At 42.2% G+C, this 15,427-nt stretch overlaps 2 protein-coding genes across 5 annotated transcripts in view; one reads left to right on the top strand and one right to left on the bottom strand.

The window, feature by feature from the left end:
- Nucleotides 1–6,021, bottom strand: part of LYRM7 (LYR motif containing 7) — a 73,401-nt gene extending 67,380 nt beyond the window's left edge. For 3 of the 4 annotated variants that reach the window (XR_016392763.1, XR_016392762.1, XM_022588725.3), the window contains exon 1: nt 5,167–5,256. Coding sequence is in view for 2 of the 4 variants with exons in the window: in XM_022588725.3 (XP_022444433.1) it covers nt 5,167–5,184 (18 nt within the window). In the remaining 2 variants the exon portion in view is untranslated. Of the gene's footprint in view, nt 1–5,166 lie in introns of all 4 variants that reach the window. The other variant, XM_030762733.2, reaches the window with a different exon arrangement.
- A 3,891-nt stretch (nt 6,022–9,912) lies between these two features.
- Nucleotides 9,913–14,981, top strand: HINT1 (histidine triad nucleotide binding protein 1). The gene is made up of 3 exons (XM_022588717.3): nt 9,913–10,124; nt 12,580–12,684; nt 14,661–14,981. Exons 1-3 carry the CDS (start codon nt 10,014–10,016, stop codon nt 14,823–14,825), a joined length of 381 nt encoding a protein of 126 aa, XP_022444425.1. The 5' UTR covers nt 9,913–10,013; the 3' UTR covers nt 14,826–14,981.
- Nucleotides 14,982–15,427: the final 446 nt, after the last annotated feature.

Here is a 15,427-nt window from a genome sequence, read left to right as displayed (position 1 = left end):
TCAGAAAAAATAAGTAAAATGATTAAAAGTGCTTATATTTGGGGAGCAGGAATTGGGAGTATGTAGAAGTCAGTAGACACCTACTGGTTTCTGTGTAACACTATTTGACTTCTTAAATTTTACACATTTATCCCCTTTATAAAAACTAAAAAAATTATTTTAAAAAGATAAAGGGAAAGGACACTATCAAGAAAGAGAAAAGACAACCCACAGAAGGAAAGAAAATATTTATAAATCGTATACCTGATAATGGGCTAGTATCTAGAATGTATAAAGAACTTCTACAATTCAAATAAAAAACTAATTTAAAAATAGGCAAAGGATTTGAATAGATATTTCTCAAAAGAAGACACACAAATGGCTATTAAGGCCATGAAAAGATGCTCAACATAATTAGCCATCTGGGAAATACAAATCTAAATTTCAGTGAGGTACCACTTCATCCCAATAGGATGGCTACAGTCAAAAAAACAGACAGTCAATAACATGTGTAAGATGTGGAAAAATTATAACTCTTATACATTGTTGGTGGGAACGTAAAATCCTGCAGCTGCTTTGGAAAAGTTTAGCAGTTGTTCAAAAAATTAAACAGAGTTATCTATCATATGACCCAGCAATTCCATGCCTACATATACAACCAAGATGAAAACATATGTTCATATAAAAACTTGCACATGAATGTGCATACTAGCATTATACAAAACAGTCAAAAAGTAGAAATAACCCAAATGTCTACCAACTCAGGAATGGATAAATAAAACATGGTGTATCTATATTGTTATGGCTTGAACTGTGTGTCCCCTCAAAAGACATTAGAGGATTAGAGTCCTAATCCTCAGTACATGTAAATGTGACCTAGTAGGGTCTTCACAGGTATAACTGAGTTAAAATGAATCATTAGAGTAGGCCCTAATCCAATATGACTAGTATCCTTAAAAGAAGAGGATAATGCCAGGTGAAGAAAGAAACACAAAGGTGTAAGACCACCATGTGAAGATGAAGCAGAGATTGGAGTGATGCAACAGCAAGCCAAGGAACACTAAGGATTGATGGGCACCATCAGAATTTAGGAAGAAGTAAAGATTCTGCCCAGAGTTTCAGAGGGAGTATGGCTCTGCTGTCACCTTGATTTCAGACTTCTAGCCTCCAGAACTGTGAGACAATAAATTTCTGTTGTTTTAAGCCACCCAATTTGTGGTAATTTGTTAGAGCAGCCATAGGAAACTAACACAGATTTTACTACTGGGAAGCGGGATGCTGCTGTAACAAACATCTAATAATGTGAAATTGGCTTTGGAATTGAGTAATGTGTAGAGACTGGAAAAATTTTGAGATGTTTGATAGTAAAAGCCAAGACTGTCTTGCAAAGATTGTCGGTAGAAATAGGGACATTAAAGGTGGCAGAACATCATAGAAACCCAGGGAGTTTAATATTACAAGAGCAGTGGAAGAGGTTGCATGGGATTAAGAAAAAAGTGAGAAGTAAGTAAGCCTAATCATTTTACATGCTATTCAGGGAAAAAACAAAGTGATTCCATTAGTACAACAACCAGTAACCCTACTTTAAGAATTAGTATTAAGAAAAAGAAAATTAGTATTAAGAAATGCCTTAGGGCTTCCCTGGTGGTGCAGTGGTTGAGAGTCCGCCTGCCGATGCAGGGGACGCGGGTTCGTGTCCCGGTCCGGGAAGATCCCAGGTGCCGCGGAGCGGCTGGGCCCGTGAGCCATGGCCGCTGAGCCTGCGCGTCCGGAGCCTGTGCTCCGCAACGGGAGAGGCCACAACAGTGAGAGGCCGGCGTACCGCAAAAAAAAAAAAAGCTAGTATCACCTTGGAGTTAATAAACTTTTATTAAAATGTAGACAGCTAGGTCATAGAATGTCTTCTCTTCCTAATTTATTTATATTGATTGGACAAATTCTGGCAGTATATATGGAAAGTCAAATTACTTAGCCTTTTTGCCTCAAAAAGGCTTGAATAATGGGCTAATTTTAAGGGTGGATGATATAATTTCTGTACTAGGTATCACTTTAGCTGGTTAGTACTTTTCTGTCTCTTCTAAGTCTGGGTTATATGCCCCTCTTGAGTACATCCATAGCAGTGGGCACTTACTACAATTACTTGCTGTGTCCCCTACTTCCTGAAAGGCTTCTCAGTCATCTTTGTATCTTCCACATGGCACAGGTGTCTTCTACACACGGCAGTTCTCACCAAAAGTGTTTCTGGAATGAATTCTATTTAACTTCACTTGTATTCAAGTTTTCCAAGCAACTTCCCACTTCAAGGATGGTCCATGTGATATTTCTTCTTCATAGAATACTCTTTTCTCTATTCTAGCTAGTTTCTAACAAAACTTCAGGTCTCAACTCATACTTTTATGAGGGATTTTTTTTTCTTTTTTTTGCATCCCTCCACACAGGTTAAATCTGAGTTATGTGCTCACCAAACACACTGTATTTTCAACAGAAATATACATCACCACCCCTGGTGGTGCAGTGGTTAAGAATCCACCTGCCAATGCAGGGGACACAAGTTCAAGCCCTGGTCCAGGAAGATCCCACATGCCTCAGAGCAACCATACCCGCAGGCAACAACTACTGAAGCTGATGCGCTCTAGAGCCCATGCTCCGCAACAAGAGAAGCCACTGCAATGAGAAGCCCGCGCACCGCAACGAAGAGTAGCCCCCGCTCGCCACAACTAGAGAAACCCTGCATGCAGCAACGAAGGCCCAACACAGCCAAAAATAAAGAAAGTAAAAGATAAAAAAAAAAAAAAAAAGGAAATATAGATCAGTGGAACAGGATAGAAAGCCCAGAGATAAACCCACGTACTTATGGTCAACTAATCTATGACAAAGGAGGCAAGGATATACAATGGAGAAAAGACAATCTCTTCTATAAGTGGTGCTGGGAAAACTGGACAGCTACATGTAAAAGAATGAAATTAGAAAACTACCTAACACGATACACAAAAATAAACTCAAAATGGATTAAAGACCTAAATGTAAGACCAGACACTATAAAACTCTTAGAGGAAAACATAGGAAGAACGCTCTTTGACATAAATCACAGCAAGATCTTTTTTGACCCACCTCCTAGAGTAATGGAAAAAAAAACAAAACAAAAATAAACAAATGGGACCTAATGAAACTTAAAAGCTTTTGCACAGCAAAGGAAACTATAAACAAGACAAAAAGACAACCCTCAGAATGGGAGAAAATATTTGCAAACAAATCAACGGACAAAGGATTAATCTCCAAAATATATAAACAGCTCATGCAGCTCAATATTAAAAAAACAAACAACGCAATCAATAAATGGGCAGAAGACCTAAATAGACATTTCTCCATAGAAGACATACAGATGGCCAAGAGGCACATGAAAAGCTGCCCAACATCACTAATTATTAGAGAAATGCAAATCAAAACTACAATGAGATATCACCTCAGACCAGTTAGAATGGGCATCATCACAAAATCTACAAACAACAAATGCTGGAGAGGGTGTGGAGAAAAGGGAACCGTCTTGCACTGTTGGTGGGAATGTAAATTGATATAGCCACTATGGAGAACAGTATGGAGGTTCCTTAAAAAACTAAAAATAGAACTACCATACACCCCAACAATCCCACTTCTGGGCATATACCCAGAGAAAACCATAACTCAAAAAGACACATGCACCCCAGTGTTCATTTCAGCACTATTTACAATAGCCAGGACATGGAAGCAACCTAAGTGTGCACTGACAGATGAATGTATAAAGAAGATGTGGTACATATATACAATGCAATATTACTCAACCATAAAAAGGAACAAAATTGGGTCGTTTGTAGAGACAGAGATGGACCTAGAGGCTGTCTTACAGAGTGAAGTAAGTCAGAAAGAGAAAAATATCGTATATTAACGCATATATGTGGAATCTAGAAAAATGGTACAGGTGAACCGGTTTGCAGGGCAGAAATAGAGACACAGATGTGGAGAACAAACGTATGGACACCAAGGGGGGAAAGCTGGGGGTGGGGGGGATGAACTGGGAGATTGGGATTGACATGTATACACTAATATGTAAAAAAGATAACCAAAAAGAACCTGCTGTATATTAAAAAAAAAACCACACACTGTATTTTCAATTCAAAGCACTTACTACACTTGTAATTAATTGTTTAAACTCTCCCTACCTGCCAGATTTCTGTATGAAGTTACTGTTGCTTCCACTATGCCTAGACAGTATAGGCTAAATGCTGGCTGTTAGGTGCTACTAATAACTATTATGGACGCTCAGTAAGTGTTTTGAATGCATAACCGTTTACAGTTCTGTTTCTCTTGGTCTTGTGACATATATTGAAATGTACTAAGAACAGAGTTCAGTAGTACAGGAGGCACTCTTGGTGGCTCCCTGTTATTGACCAACAATTATAAGCACTGCTTTTCCTTACTATACTATAGCAGGCCGTTTCCCATTTTCCATATCTCAACCAGTGACAGGGACTGGTCTCAACCGGCCATGCTGATAATACTTAAAGTTAGGGATGGCTGCTCCCAGAGAACTGTACACTGGCCAGGAATGCGCATCAGTTTGACAAGAAATAAATCCGACACCAGGTCCTCGGGGATGTGACCCCCGACCCCGGCGGGGCCATCACTTCCCAAGCTCCTTCAGAACACTCAGGAATCACAGGTTTCTGCTCTGTCTCGCTAAGTGCTACTTCTGGCAAACGGTTTTGCTGGGAATCGGTTTCCTTGGTTCCTAGACGTCTGTGCACCTTCTGGTTATCTGACGAAACCTTTCACCTCATAGGAAGGTTTCAGCGCAGGACTGATTTTGGGGTCTCGTACAATTCCCAAGGATGTGAAATGGGCCCCTCACACAAACGCTCGGTGTGGAGATGGCAAGGGGGCAGAACTCAAGTCGCCGGCATGCATCACGGACAAACATTCCGTACCCGGTAGACGAAGAAGTAGGACCACCTGTGTCGCCCTCTCTCCTCCGCACCTGCACAAACCTTCGACTGCCCTGCAGGGTCGGTCACCGGCTCCTCAGCTGTAAAGGCCACATACTCCGTGGAGGGTCCTGAACCCCAGCTACAGAGATTCCAGACTACGTTCGCAAGGCCGCGCTCTTACCCACCCCGCCGGCATCGCACCCAACCCCTCCCCGGACCCAGTCACCTTGGCCGCCTGACTCATGGCTCTCCTCACAGCTGCAGCTACTTCTCCAGCGGTCGAGTCGCCCCGCCTCTATGCAACCAGTCACCGCCTGGTATGGACGGTCCAACACCCCGTAGCCACGTTCTTAACGAGCCTCAACCAATCACCACGCAGCATCTCCTTCGTAGCCCCGCCCCCCGTGGAGGGACAGGCGTGAGGTGTTCGCTAAGCCGGTACCCTCTAGGAAAACCGCGAGGAGCCGCCGAGCTCAATTACAGCCGAGAGGGGAACGGAAATCACCTGGACGCCATGTTAGTTAGGGGCAGCGGCACTTCCGGCCATTTCTGAGGCAACCGCCGGTGGCGGAGTGTGCATTGACACTTAGTTGATGGCTTCAGCACGTTTATGTACTTACCTCCTGTTTGGCGGTTGGGGTTATCTATTAAGGAATCATTATTTTAACGTTTCTGGGTTGCAAATGTGTCCTTGCAAAAGTGCATAAATAAGAGCCAAGCACTAACAACTACAGTAGGCGTTGACTGGAACGCTGACTCCCAAAAGCGCTATTGGTACATTATCCCACTTCATTCCTCTAGAAGGAGAGGTTGAGTTAGTTGCTCAAGTCCACACGATTAGCAAATGGAGGTCTGGGATACAAATGCCTATGATTAACCTGAAAGCTCAGTCTTACCCTCTACTCATCCTGCCTACTCAACTCGCCCTACTCCTTGGTTTTGCTGGTCAAGAGGTTGGAAACAGATAGTTTATTAGCAGCATCATGATCATAAACAATCATAAAGCATTTAAGTACATTTAACTTATGACCTTGCAAGCATCAAGAAAAAAATCTCAACCTTGCTCCCATTGCATAATCATTGTTTGTCTTCCCTAGCCACCCCCCCCAGGTTAACTTTTAGGTAAAATTGACTTTTTATTAGGAATGAAAGATTTAGACCAATGGATATCCAAGACCCTTTTCCTTCTCTGTGATTTATGTCATTTTAAAGAATATTGCAAGTCATCATGAGAATAGCAATAGTTGACTTTTTAAAAATTAAAATGAATTGGATTTGCAAAAGAGTGTTTAACATAAGCAATTAAACCAAATATTCTGGATACTGTCTTTTATCCAGGAAACAACAAGTTAGATGATCTTGTGACATTGTATAGTAGTGCCTTCTGACTGCTAATGAATGAGTCAAAGATGCCAATTTTCATTTTCAGTTTAGAATCACAGCCCAATCTCCTAAACATTCATAATTTATTTTTATAATTTCTGGCTAACTAGGGTCCTGTATTCAGTTAACTAAAGCCGCTTATCTGCCAATATTTGAAAGTACAGTTTCCATAGTGCCCAAAAATCAATTCAGTTCTGAAGCTTCTCTTCTCTTAGGTAAATCTGTATGGTTCCTTGAGCTGTTCCATAAAAGAAGCGACTATTCTGGTTGTTCTGGGAATATGTCTTGGTTTGTTGGCATCTCAAAGTGCGGGACCCAAAACTGAACAGGAAATTCCTACATGTTCATCATGTAAGGTCATGGACTATGTGGTAGGCAGACTAATGGCTTCCAAAACATGTCCCTATTTAAATCCTAGGGACTTTTGAATATGTTATTACCATTTATGACAAAAGGGGCTTTGCAGATGTGATTAAATTAAGGATTTTAAGATGGGAAGGTTATCCTGGGTTGTCTGATGGGCCCAATGTAAACACAGGATCGTTTTTTTTAAGATTTACTTATTAGTTATTTATTTATATTTATTTTTGGCTGTGTCGGGTCTTAGTTGTGGCACCCGGGGTCTTCATTGAGGCATACGGGATCTTTCGTTACAGCACATGGGCTTCTCTCTAGTTGTGGCATGCGGTTTTCCTCTTCTCTAGCTGTGGCACGCAGGCTCCAGGGCGGGCGGGCTCTGTAGTTGTGGCGCGCAGAATCCAGAACAAGTGGGCTCTGTAGTTTGCGGCATGCAGGCTCTCTAGTTGAGGCGCTTGAGCTCAGTAGTTGTGGCACGCTGGCCTGGCTGCCCCGTGGCATGTGGGATCCTAGTTCCCCAATCAGGGATAGAACCCGCATCCCCTGCATTGGAAGGCAGATTCTTTACCACTGGACCACCAGGGAAGTCCCAACACAAGGATTTTTATAAGTGGAAGAAGGAAGCAGAGTCAGAGAGAGGTTTGCAGATGCTCTTCTGTGGTCTTTGAAGATGGAGGAAGGGCCAGAAGCCCAGGGACACAGGTGGCCTCTAGAAGACAGAAAAGGCAAGGGAACAGGTCTCCCCCAGAGCCTTTAGAAGGAATGCAGCCCTGCTGACACCATGATTTTAGCCCAGTGAAACCCAATTTGGACTTCTGACTTCCAGAATGTCATCTGCTTGTGGCCCCTTCCATCTTCTAAGACAAGAGTGGAGCATCTTCAATCTTTGATTCTCACCCCTGCTTCCATCATCATATCTCCTTGTCTGAGTCTCACTGTCCCGTATCCCTCTTTCATTTAAAGGGGTCCATGTGATTACACTGGGCCCACCTGGATAATTGAGGAATCTCCCCACCTGAAGACCCTTAACTTAATCATATCTGCACATCCCCTTTACCATGTAAAGTAACATATTCACAGGCTCCAGGGATTAGGACATGGAAATCTTCTGCCTCTCATACCCACTTTGGGTGAAGCTGGTCAATAAGGATGAAATGGAAGGAAATGAAGTAGGAGAAGCAGCCATGGGCCCGATTGCTTAATAGCTTATAAGCCAAGTTTAGGATTTTATATTTAATTCTATGATGAAATGCCTTACCATCAGGAGAGTGACATCATGATTTATATTTTATAAAAATCATCTTGGCTACTGTATAGCAAATGGACTAGAGTAGAAGCAGATAGGCAAACTAGGAGGCTTTTGAAGTACTCCAGGCAAGATATGATAGAGGCTTGGATTAGGGTGGTGGAGTCGAGGAGGTGAGAAGTGATTAGATTCATATGTGTTGAAAATCCACAAAGAAGAGTTGATGATTGCAAGGCTTTTGGCTTGCACAATTTGGTGAATGGTATCATAGTAGATGTAAAATGCTGCAGGAAGAGGTTTTTAGATTGTTTGTTGTGAGGGAGTAAAAATAAATTTGAAGTGCCTGGTAGACATCCTACTGAAGGTGGTGAGTAGGCAGAAATATGTATCATACACCAATCTGGAATTAAGAAGTTGGGAGATAAATACTGGAGTCATTACTCTGTAGATAGCAAAGCCTCTTAGTGAAAGATGACCATATTATTTACTACCCAACCCAGTATATATTCATTTTTTAATTTTGACAATTTCAGTCTTACAGAAAAGTTGCAAGAATGATTGAATTTGCAAATACCTTTCACTCAGTTTCCCCTACTGTTAACATTTTACTACAGTTGCTTTATCCTTTTCTTTTTTGGGGATCTCTTTACTGTTTGAAAGTGAGTTGCAGACACAATACTGCTATACTCCTAAACACTTCAGTAGGTTTTTCTCCTACAAAAAAGACATTCTCTTACATCAGTGGTTCTCAAAGTGTAGTTCCCAGGTTAGCAGCAACTGCATCACCTGGAAACTGTTAGAAACCTAAATTATAGAGCCCCACCCCAGATCAACTGATTTTGATAATTTTGCTATATGTACGTGAGGAAATTAACAAGACTTTCAAAACTATTTCCTAATTTGTATGAATTATTTAGATTTCACCAATTGTCTCAGGAATGTCTTTAATACCAAAAGTACCAAATAGGACACTTTTGTGATTAAAGGGGACCACTATCAATAATTTTGCCAAGGCAAAGTGCTAAAGGTATAATTTTTCATAATAAGGACACTTGGAGATTAAGTGTTAGAGAAGAGGGCAAAGAATGGCATGCATTGAAAGACCTGGAACAGAAGGCTCACTATGAAGGAGAAATAGCATCCAGAAAGGTAGGAGAGTGAAGGCTTTTGCTGAAAAGAGGGCATGGTCAACAGTGGCAAATGTTGCCAAGGGGTCAAGTATAATTGGAATTGCCTATAGGATTTTGTAAGTGGAGGTCCTTAGTGACCTTGACAAGAGGCAAATGGTTTCAAAAAAGAAAGGTAAAGTGTACACAATATATAGAAAACTCTTTTAAAAAGGAGCAAAGACATGGAGGGGTATGTGGGGTTAGGAAAGGTGTTGTTCTTTTAAGGTGGGGCATCTTACATTATGCTGATTAATGCTGGGAATAATTCTTTGCAGAACAGTCTAGGGAGGTTTACAAACTACTGATGCCTGGGTCTCTCACCCCCAGAGAGTCTGATTTAACTGACCTGAGGTGTGGCCAAGTTCCCGGGGACGTTTTACATGCTCCCCAAGTGATTTTAACGTGCAGTCAAGATTGCGAACCACTGCTAGAGGGAGGGAAAAAAACGGATACAGGAGGGCTTACTTGCTGGAGTTAAGACCTATGTAGCTGACAAATGAAGTTATCATGGTGCCTCTGCCAGCAAAAACGGCCAGTACTACTTAGGTTATCAAATCTTTTCAGTTACAGTATCCGATTTTTCCTACAAGCATCCATAAGTTAAGCAAAGGGCTTACTGTAGTAACACCGCTCCCCGAGAGACTAGAAAGGAAGAAAAACGACCTTGGTGCGGAACCCTCGGGCCTCCAATCAGGAACCGCCCTCCAGCTTAGTCGCGCCCAGCGATTCCCCTAGAGCTGCCGCGCGCCCGCAGCAGCCCAGCGCACGTCGCCAGTGCGCACGCGCACGAGCTGCCGGGGCAAGAGAGCAGCGGTCCCCTAGCGGGCTTGGCCGCCAGCTCCCGCCCTCTGCCAGCTCCCACGGCTCCTCCCTCCTCCCGACCTTCTCCCCGGCCAGCCGCGCGGGAGGGAGGCCGAGATGGCAGATGAGATCGCTAAGGCTCAGGCCGCTCGGCCTGGTGGCGACACGATCTTCGGGAAGATCATTCGCAAGGAAATCCCAGCCAAAATCATTTATGAGGATGACCAGGTAGGCACCGGGCGCCGCCTCGCTCGTGGGCTGAGGCGGGGCAGCCGCCTGTGGACACGCGGGTTTCCCGTAGTGGGAAGGGAAGGGAAGAGTCGGGGTGGGGGTGCGCCGCGGAGAAGGGAAGGCAGCGGGCCGCCTCGCGCGGCCTCTGCCTCGGGCCCACAGCCAGCGGGCTGGGCCGCGGCCGCTCCGAGGCGGCCGGCCGGCGCGTGCCTGCGCTCCGGTTACGCGTTATCAGCCCGGAGCGCTGGCCAGGCCGCCGGGCGCCCGCGGGCCCGCGCTGCGGGGTCTGGGTGCTTGTTGTGGGCGCGCCGGGTCCTCGGCATGAGCGCTCGCCTGCTCCCCGACTGCCTCGGACCTCTCCTGTGTCAGGAATCTGACAATCTCGCCCGCGCTCTGCCTGACAGGCAGAAACCTGATCGCACCCTGACTCGGGCCCAATCTCCGCGATCTCCCGCGCGCAGCCGGCCTGCCCGGGAGCTCCTGGGCGCCTCTCCCCGCCGCCTTGCGCTAGAAGGCCGGGGGCGAACGACCTGGGGGCGGCACAGACGCGCTGGGCCTGGGCGAGGGCCGCTAGCCAACGCCACCCGGACCCACCCCCGCCGCCCATTCTCGGGCCTAGGACTCCTGAGATGAGAGTGGGCCTGCATCTCGGATTTGCTTTCCTTTGGCCCCTCCCGGGAAGAATGGTTCCTTTTATATTTTCAGGAAGCAATTTTATGCCAAGGGATTAAGAATGTCGTTTTTGTTGACTTCACTCTAGGTGAAACTGTTTTAGAAAGGCCGAGTTCATTTGACTTCGAGACATCTTGTATAAAATATTTAGTGGGCGGTTATATTTATGGATCTCACATAAAGCTGGACAGGTTGGCTGATTTAGATACAAGGTTTGTGCACTTTAATAAATTAGCTTTATGAAATATGGAATATAAGGAAAGATTTTATGCTACCAGTAGCGTTCTTAGATTCAGAACACCTACCTCGAGGTGAATTTATTTAAATATCTTTATTTGTCCGTTAGGGGAGTTCTTTTGTTGTAAGTAATGTGTATTTCTTTAAAAATATTTTAAGTTTCTTTTAATAAATGATCGTTGAAATACTGACTTTTGAGCCATCAAAGTTCCAAGGTGTAACAGCATGAAGCAATCTAAATGATACAGCATTTTTGTACAGAGTACCAAGTAGAATAACTCCTGAGACAGTTAAGCTGGGATAGGTTCTATTAAACAGCTTCCACCTTCAGTAGAGAACAAGAGATTCAAAACCATTCAAGTGGTATGTAATTTGTCTAAATGTTACTTATGCGCTTCATTTCTACAAAAGAGAATAGATATATTTATTAAGTAATTGAGTAAAGTTGGAAGAAATCGGTGTTGGTCAAATATCAGCAAATTTCTCATTACAAAAGTGATCACCACCATAAAGGAAAAAAACCAAATTGCACAACCAGGACTCCAGACCTAGGGAAGGTGGGGACGTGAATCAAAAGATTTCCTTTAAGTGGCGCTGGGAAAGTTGGATAGCTGCATATAAATCAATTAAGTTAGAACACACCCTCACACCATGCACAAAAATAAACTCAAAATGGCTTAAATGGCTTATGTTTAAAGACTTAAACATAAGACATGACACCATAAAACTCATAGAAGAGAACACAGGCAAAACATTCTCTGACATAAATTGTACCAATGTTTTCTTAGGTCAGTCTCCCAAGGCAATAGAAATAAAAGCAAAAATAAACAAATGGGACCTAATCAAACTTACAGGCTTCAGGCTTTTGCACAGCAAAGGAAACCATAAAAAAAGAAAACCGAAAAGACAACCTACGGAATGGGAGAAAATATTTGCAAATGATATGACCCACAGGGCTTAATTTCCAAAATATACAAACAGCTCATACAGCTCAACAACAAAAAAACAAACAACCCAATGGGAAAATGGGCAGAAGAGACATTTCTCCAAAGAAGACATACAGATGGCCACAGGCACATGAAAAGATGCTCAACATCACTAATTATTAGAGAAATGCAAATCGAAACTACAATGAGGTACCACCTCACAACAGTCAGAATGGCCATCATCAAAAAGTCTACAAATAAATGCTGGAGAGGGTGTGGGGAAAAGGGAACCTCCAACACTGTTGGTGGGAATGTAAATTGGTGCAGCCACTATGGAGAACAGTATGGACGTTCCTCAGAAAACTAAAAATAGAGTTACCATATGATCCAGCAATCTCACTCCTGGGCATATACCCGGACAAAACTATAATTCAAAAAGATACCATTAGACTGTAATTTCCATGAAAAGGACCAGAGGACCACATGTGTTGTGTCCAATTCTGATTTCCTAGCATTTATTACAGTGTTTCCCATGGGGTTAGTGTGAAAGAATGATAAGTTTAGGCTGTAAGATTTATATACGAAAACCTTGATTTCCCCTCCCCCCCTTATTCCAGTGTCTTGCTTTCCATGACGTTTCCCCTCAAGCACCAACACATTTTCTGGTGATACCCAAGAAACATATATCCCAGATTTCTGCAGCAGAAGATGACGATGAAAGTGTAAGTACATTTACTAACATGATTAATTTTCTTGCTTTTTAAATTGGGAGACTAAATTTTGACTTTAAAGTGATATCACATTTTCATTTTCCTGAGGGCATTACTGAGGAAAATCAGAAAATCATCAGGGGTTCAATGCAATGTATAAGTAATTTGATTTTTTAATGAGATATAATTGGCATATAACATATTAGATTTAAGTATATAACAAAATGATTTGATATATGTGTGTACTACAAAACGATCACCGTGGGACTTCCCTGGTGGTCCAGTGGGTAAGAATCTGCGCTCCCAATGCAGGGGGCCTGGGTTCAATCCCCAGTCAGGGAAGTAGATCCCACATGCCTCAACGAAGATCCCGAGTGCTGCAACCAAGACCTGGCGTAGCCAAATAAATAAATAATTTTTTTATTTTCAAAAAGAAAATGATCACAGTAAGTCTTGTTTACATCTATCACCACAAATTCTTTTTTTTTTTTGGATTTTAATTCCTTTATTCAAATGCTCTCTGGGCTTAAGTTTACAAAACAAATTTCATCTTTAGACTTTCATTTCTCCCTGAGAATTTGATAAAGAGAAAAGATGTATATTCACATTAGATGTAGTTCCATATTTTTAGAGTTTTTATTATTAGAGAACCTTACTATTTTCATTCAGTCTTATGCAGAACCTCTGATATACTATGTTGAGCAATGTAATTGGACATAGTTTGGCATGGAAAATAGGAAATTAATTTTCAGCCTTTGAAATGGAGTATCTTTAGTGTTGACTGATTAGTGTATTTTCTTACCCATTTCCTAGCCTTCTGTGGTCAAAACTACACTCCCACCAACAATCCCAGAATGATGCCCAAAAGAAGTCATCACCACAAATTTTTAAACAAAAAAAGGTTCTAAGCAAGGATTAGTTGGTGAGACTAATTTTTCCTTAAGTAAGAAATAGTGTTATCGTACAGGAGAGGGTTCATTGGCTCTTCTGTTAATGCCGTTAAAGAAAAATAATTATTTGATTTTGCTAGGAGGTACTGGCCTCAATTAAAATTTTTCCTGGTGCTCTTTGTAGTAGATTATATAATTGTTCATAAATACTATTTTATTTAGGGGTACATTATATTTCTGAGCTCACTGATGTTGGGCCTGGTCGTATGACTTAACTTGGCCAGTGAGTACAAACAGAAGTGATACATGTCTTTTGAATAGAAACTTTAAGAGCTAGCACCCGGTTTGCCATGTTCTCTCTTGCCTCTGCCACTGTTATCATACAGAGACTGTTCCATCAGCATGGGTTTCAAAGTGAAAAAGATGTAGAATATAGAGCCTGGTCAACTTGTGATGAAGATGTAGTAAACACAAGAAATGTATGTTCGTTGTAAACCAGATTTGGAGGTGGTTTGTTACCACAGCATAACCAATTCTATCCCGACTGATACACGCCCCCGTAACAAGCAAGCAAGGTATCGTGCCGTATTAAGAAAACTTAAATACCACTTGGAATACGATTTTAAAAAGTTTTTTTTTTTTTTTTTCGCGGTACGCGGGCCTCTCACTGTTGTGGCCTCTCCCGTTGCGGAGCACAGGCTCCAGACGGCCATGGCTCACGGGCCCAGCCGCTCTGTGGCATGTGGGATCTTCCCGGACCGGGGCACGAACCCGTGTCCCCTGCATCGGCAGGCGGACTCTCAACCACTGCACCACAGGGAAGCCCTAAAAATTGTTTTAATTGAGCAGATTTTTGTCTCTAATATGTTTATTGAAATTAGTAATTACCTAATACTAATTTCAATACCTAATCTTACTGGGTTTTTAATTGTAGATTATATTATTTTAGGATTAAAAGTGTTTCCAAATATTTGCCCAAAGTCTGTTTCAGTTTGGCAGTCTTTTAATTTAATATTTCAACTTGGTAGTTTGTTACATGATGACAAGAAGTTGTAAATTACCATTGCTTAAGAAACTTTTTTTTTTTTTTTTTTCCAGCTTCTTGGACATTTAATGATTGTTGGCAAGAAATGTGCTGCTGATCTGGGCCTGAAGAAGGGTTATCGAATGGTGGTGAATGAAGGTTCAGATGGGGGACAGTCTGTCTATCATGTTCATCTCCATGTTCTTGGAGGTCGGCAGATGAATTGGCCTCCTGGTTAAGTGTATTGTAGGGATCATTTTCCCTTCTCTATGCAGTGATCAGGTCTGCAAGTTCCAATATGCAAAACAATACTTTTTTTTGCGTGTGTATGGAGAGATTGCAGAAATAATTTTAAAAACCCATACATAATAAAAGACATTGTTGCATGGTCTGAATTCTGTATTTGACTTATTTTAAAAACATATTTGTTGGAATGTTTGAAGGTGGAGTTCATAATTTGGGAGGTTTTTGTTTTTTCTCCCCACGGAGGACTCAGCATATGTACATGGCTATAATGGTGTGACTGATCTTTGAAGACAAATGTAAAAATTTCATAAAATTAGCTTTAGCTTTGAAATATCCTTTTAGGGTAAAATATTAGTCCAGGAGAAGATTTTCTAATCCAGTTCTCTTATTTTCTAAGAACAAAGGAGTATGTGATGTGATTGATCCAGAAAATGACAGTTGTGGGTCTAGAAAAATGCTTTTTGTCCAGCTCACGTGTTTCTCCTGGACTACTGGGCTAGTGTGGAAGGGATGAAAGTAGATTTGTCACAGAATCTTTGATGACCATGTGAAGCCATACTATGATGTTTCCTTGTTACCTAATGCTATTTATTAT

Source organism: Delphinapterus leucas, chromosome 3 (assembly GCF_059928025.1).
Source record: "Delphinapterus leucas isolate spDelLeu-1000000601 "Yukka" chromosome 3, BTC_Dleu_Yukka2, whole genome shotgun sequence".
Lineage (NCBI taxonomy): Eukaryota > Metazoa > Chordata > Mammalia > Artiodactyla > Monodontidae > Delphinapterus > Delphinapterus leucas.
The sequence above is the reverse complement of the archived record's forward strand: the minus strand, read 5'-3'. Positions and strand labels throughout refer to the sequence as shown.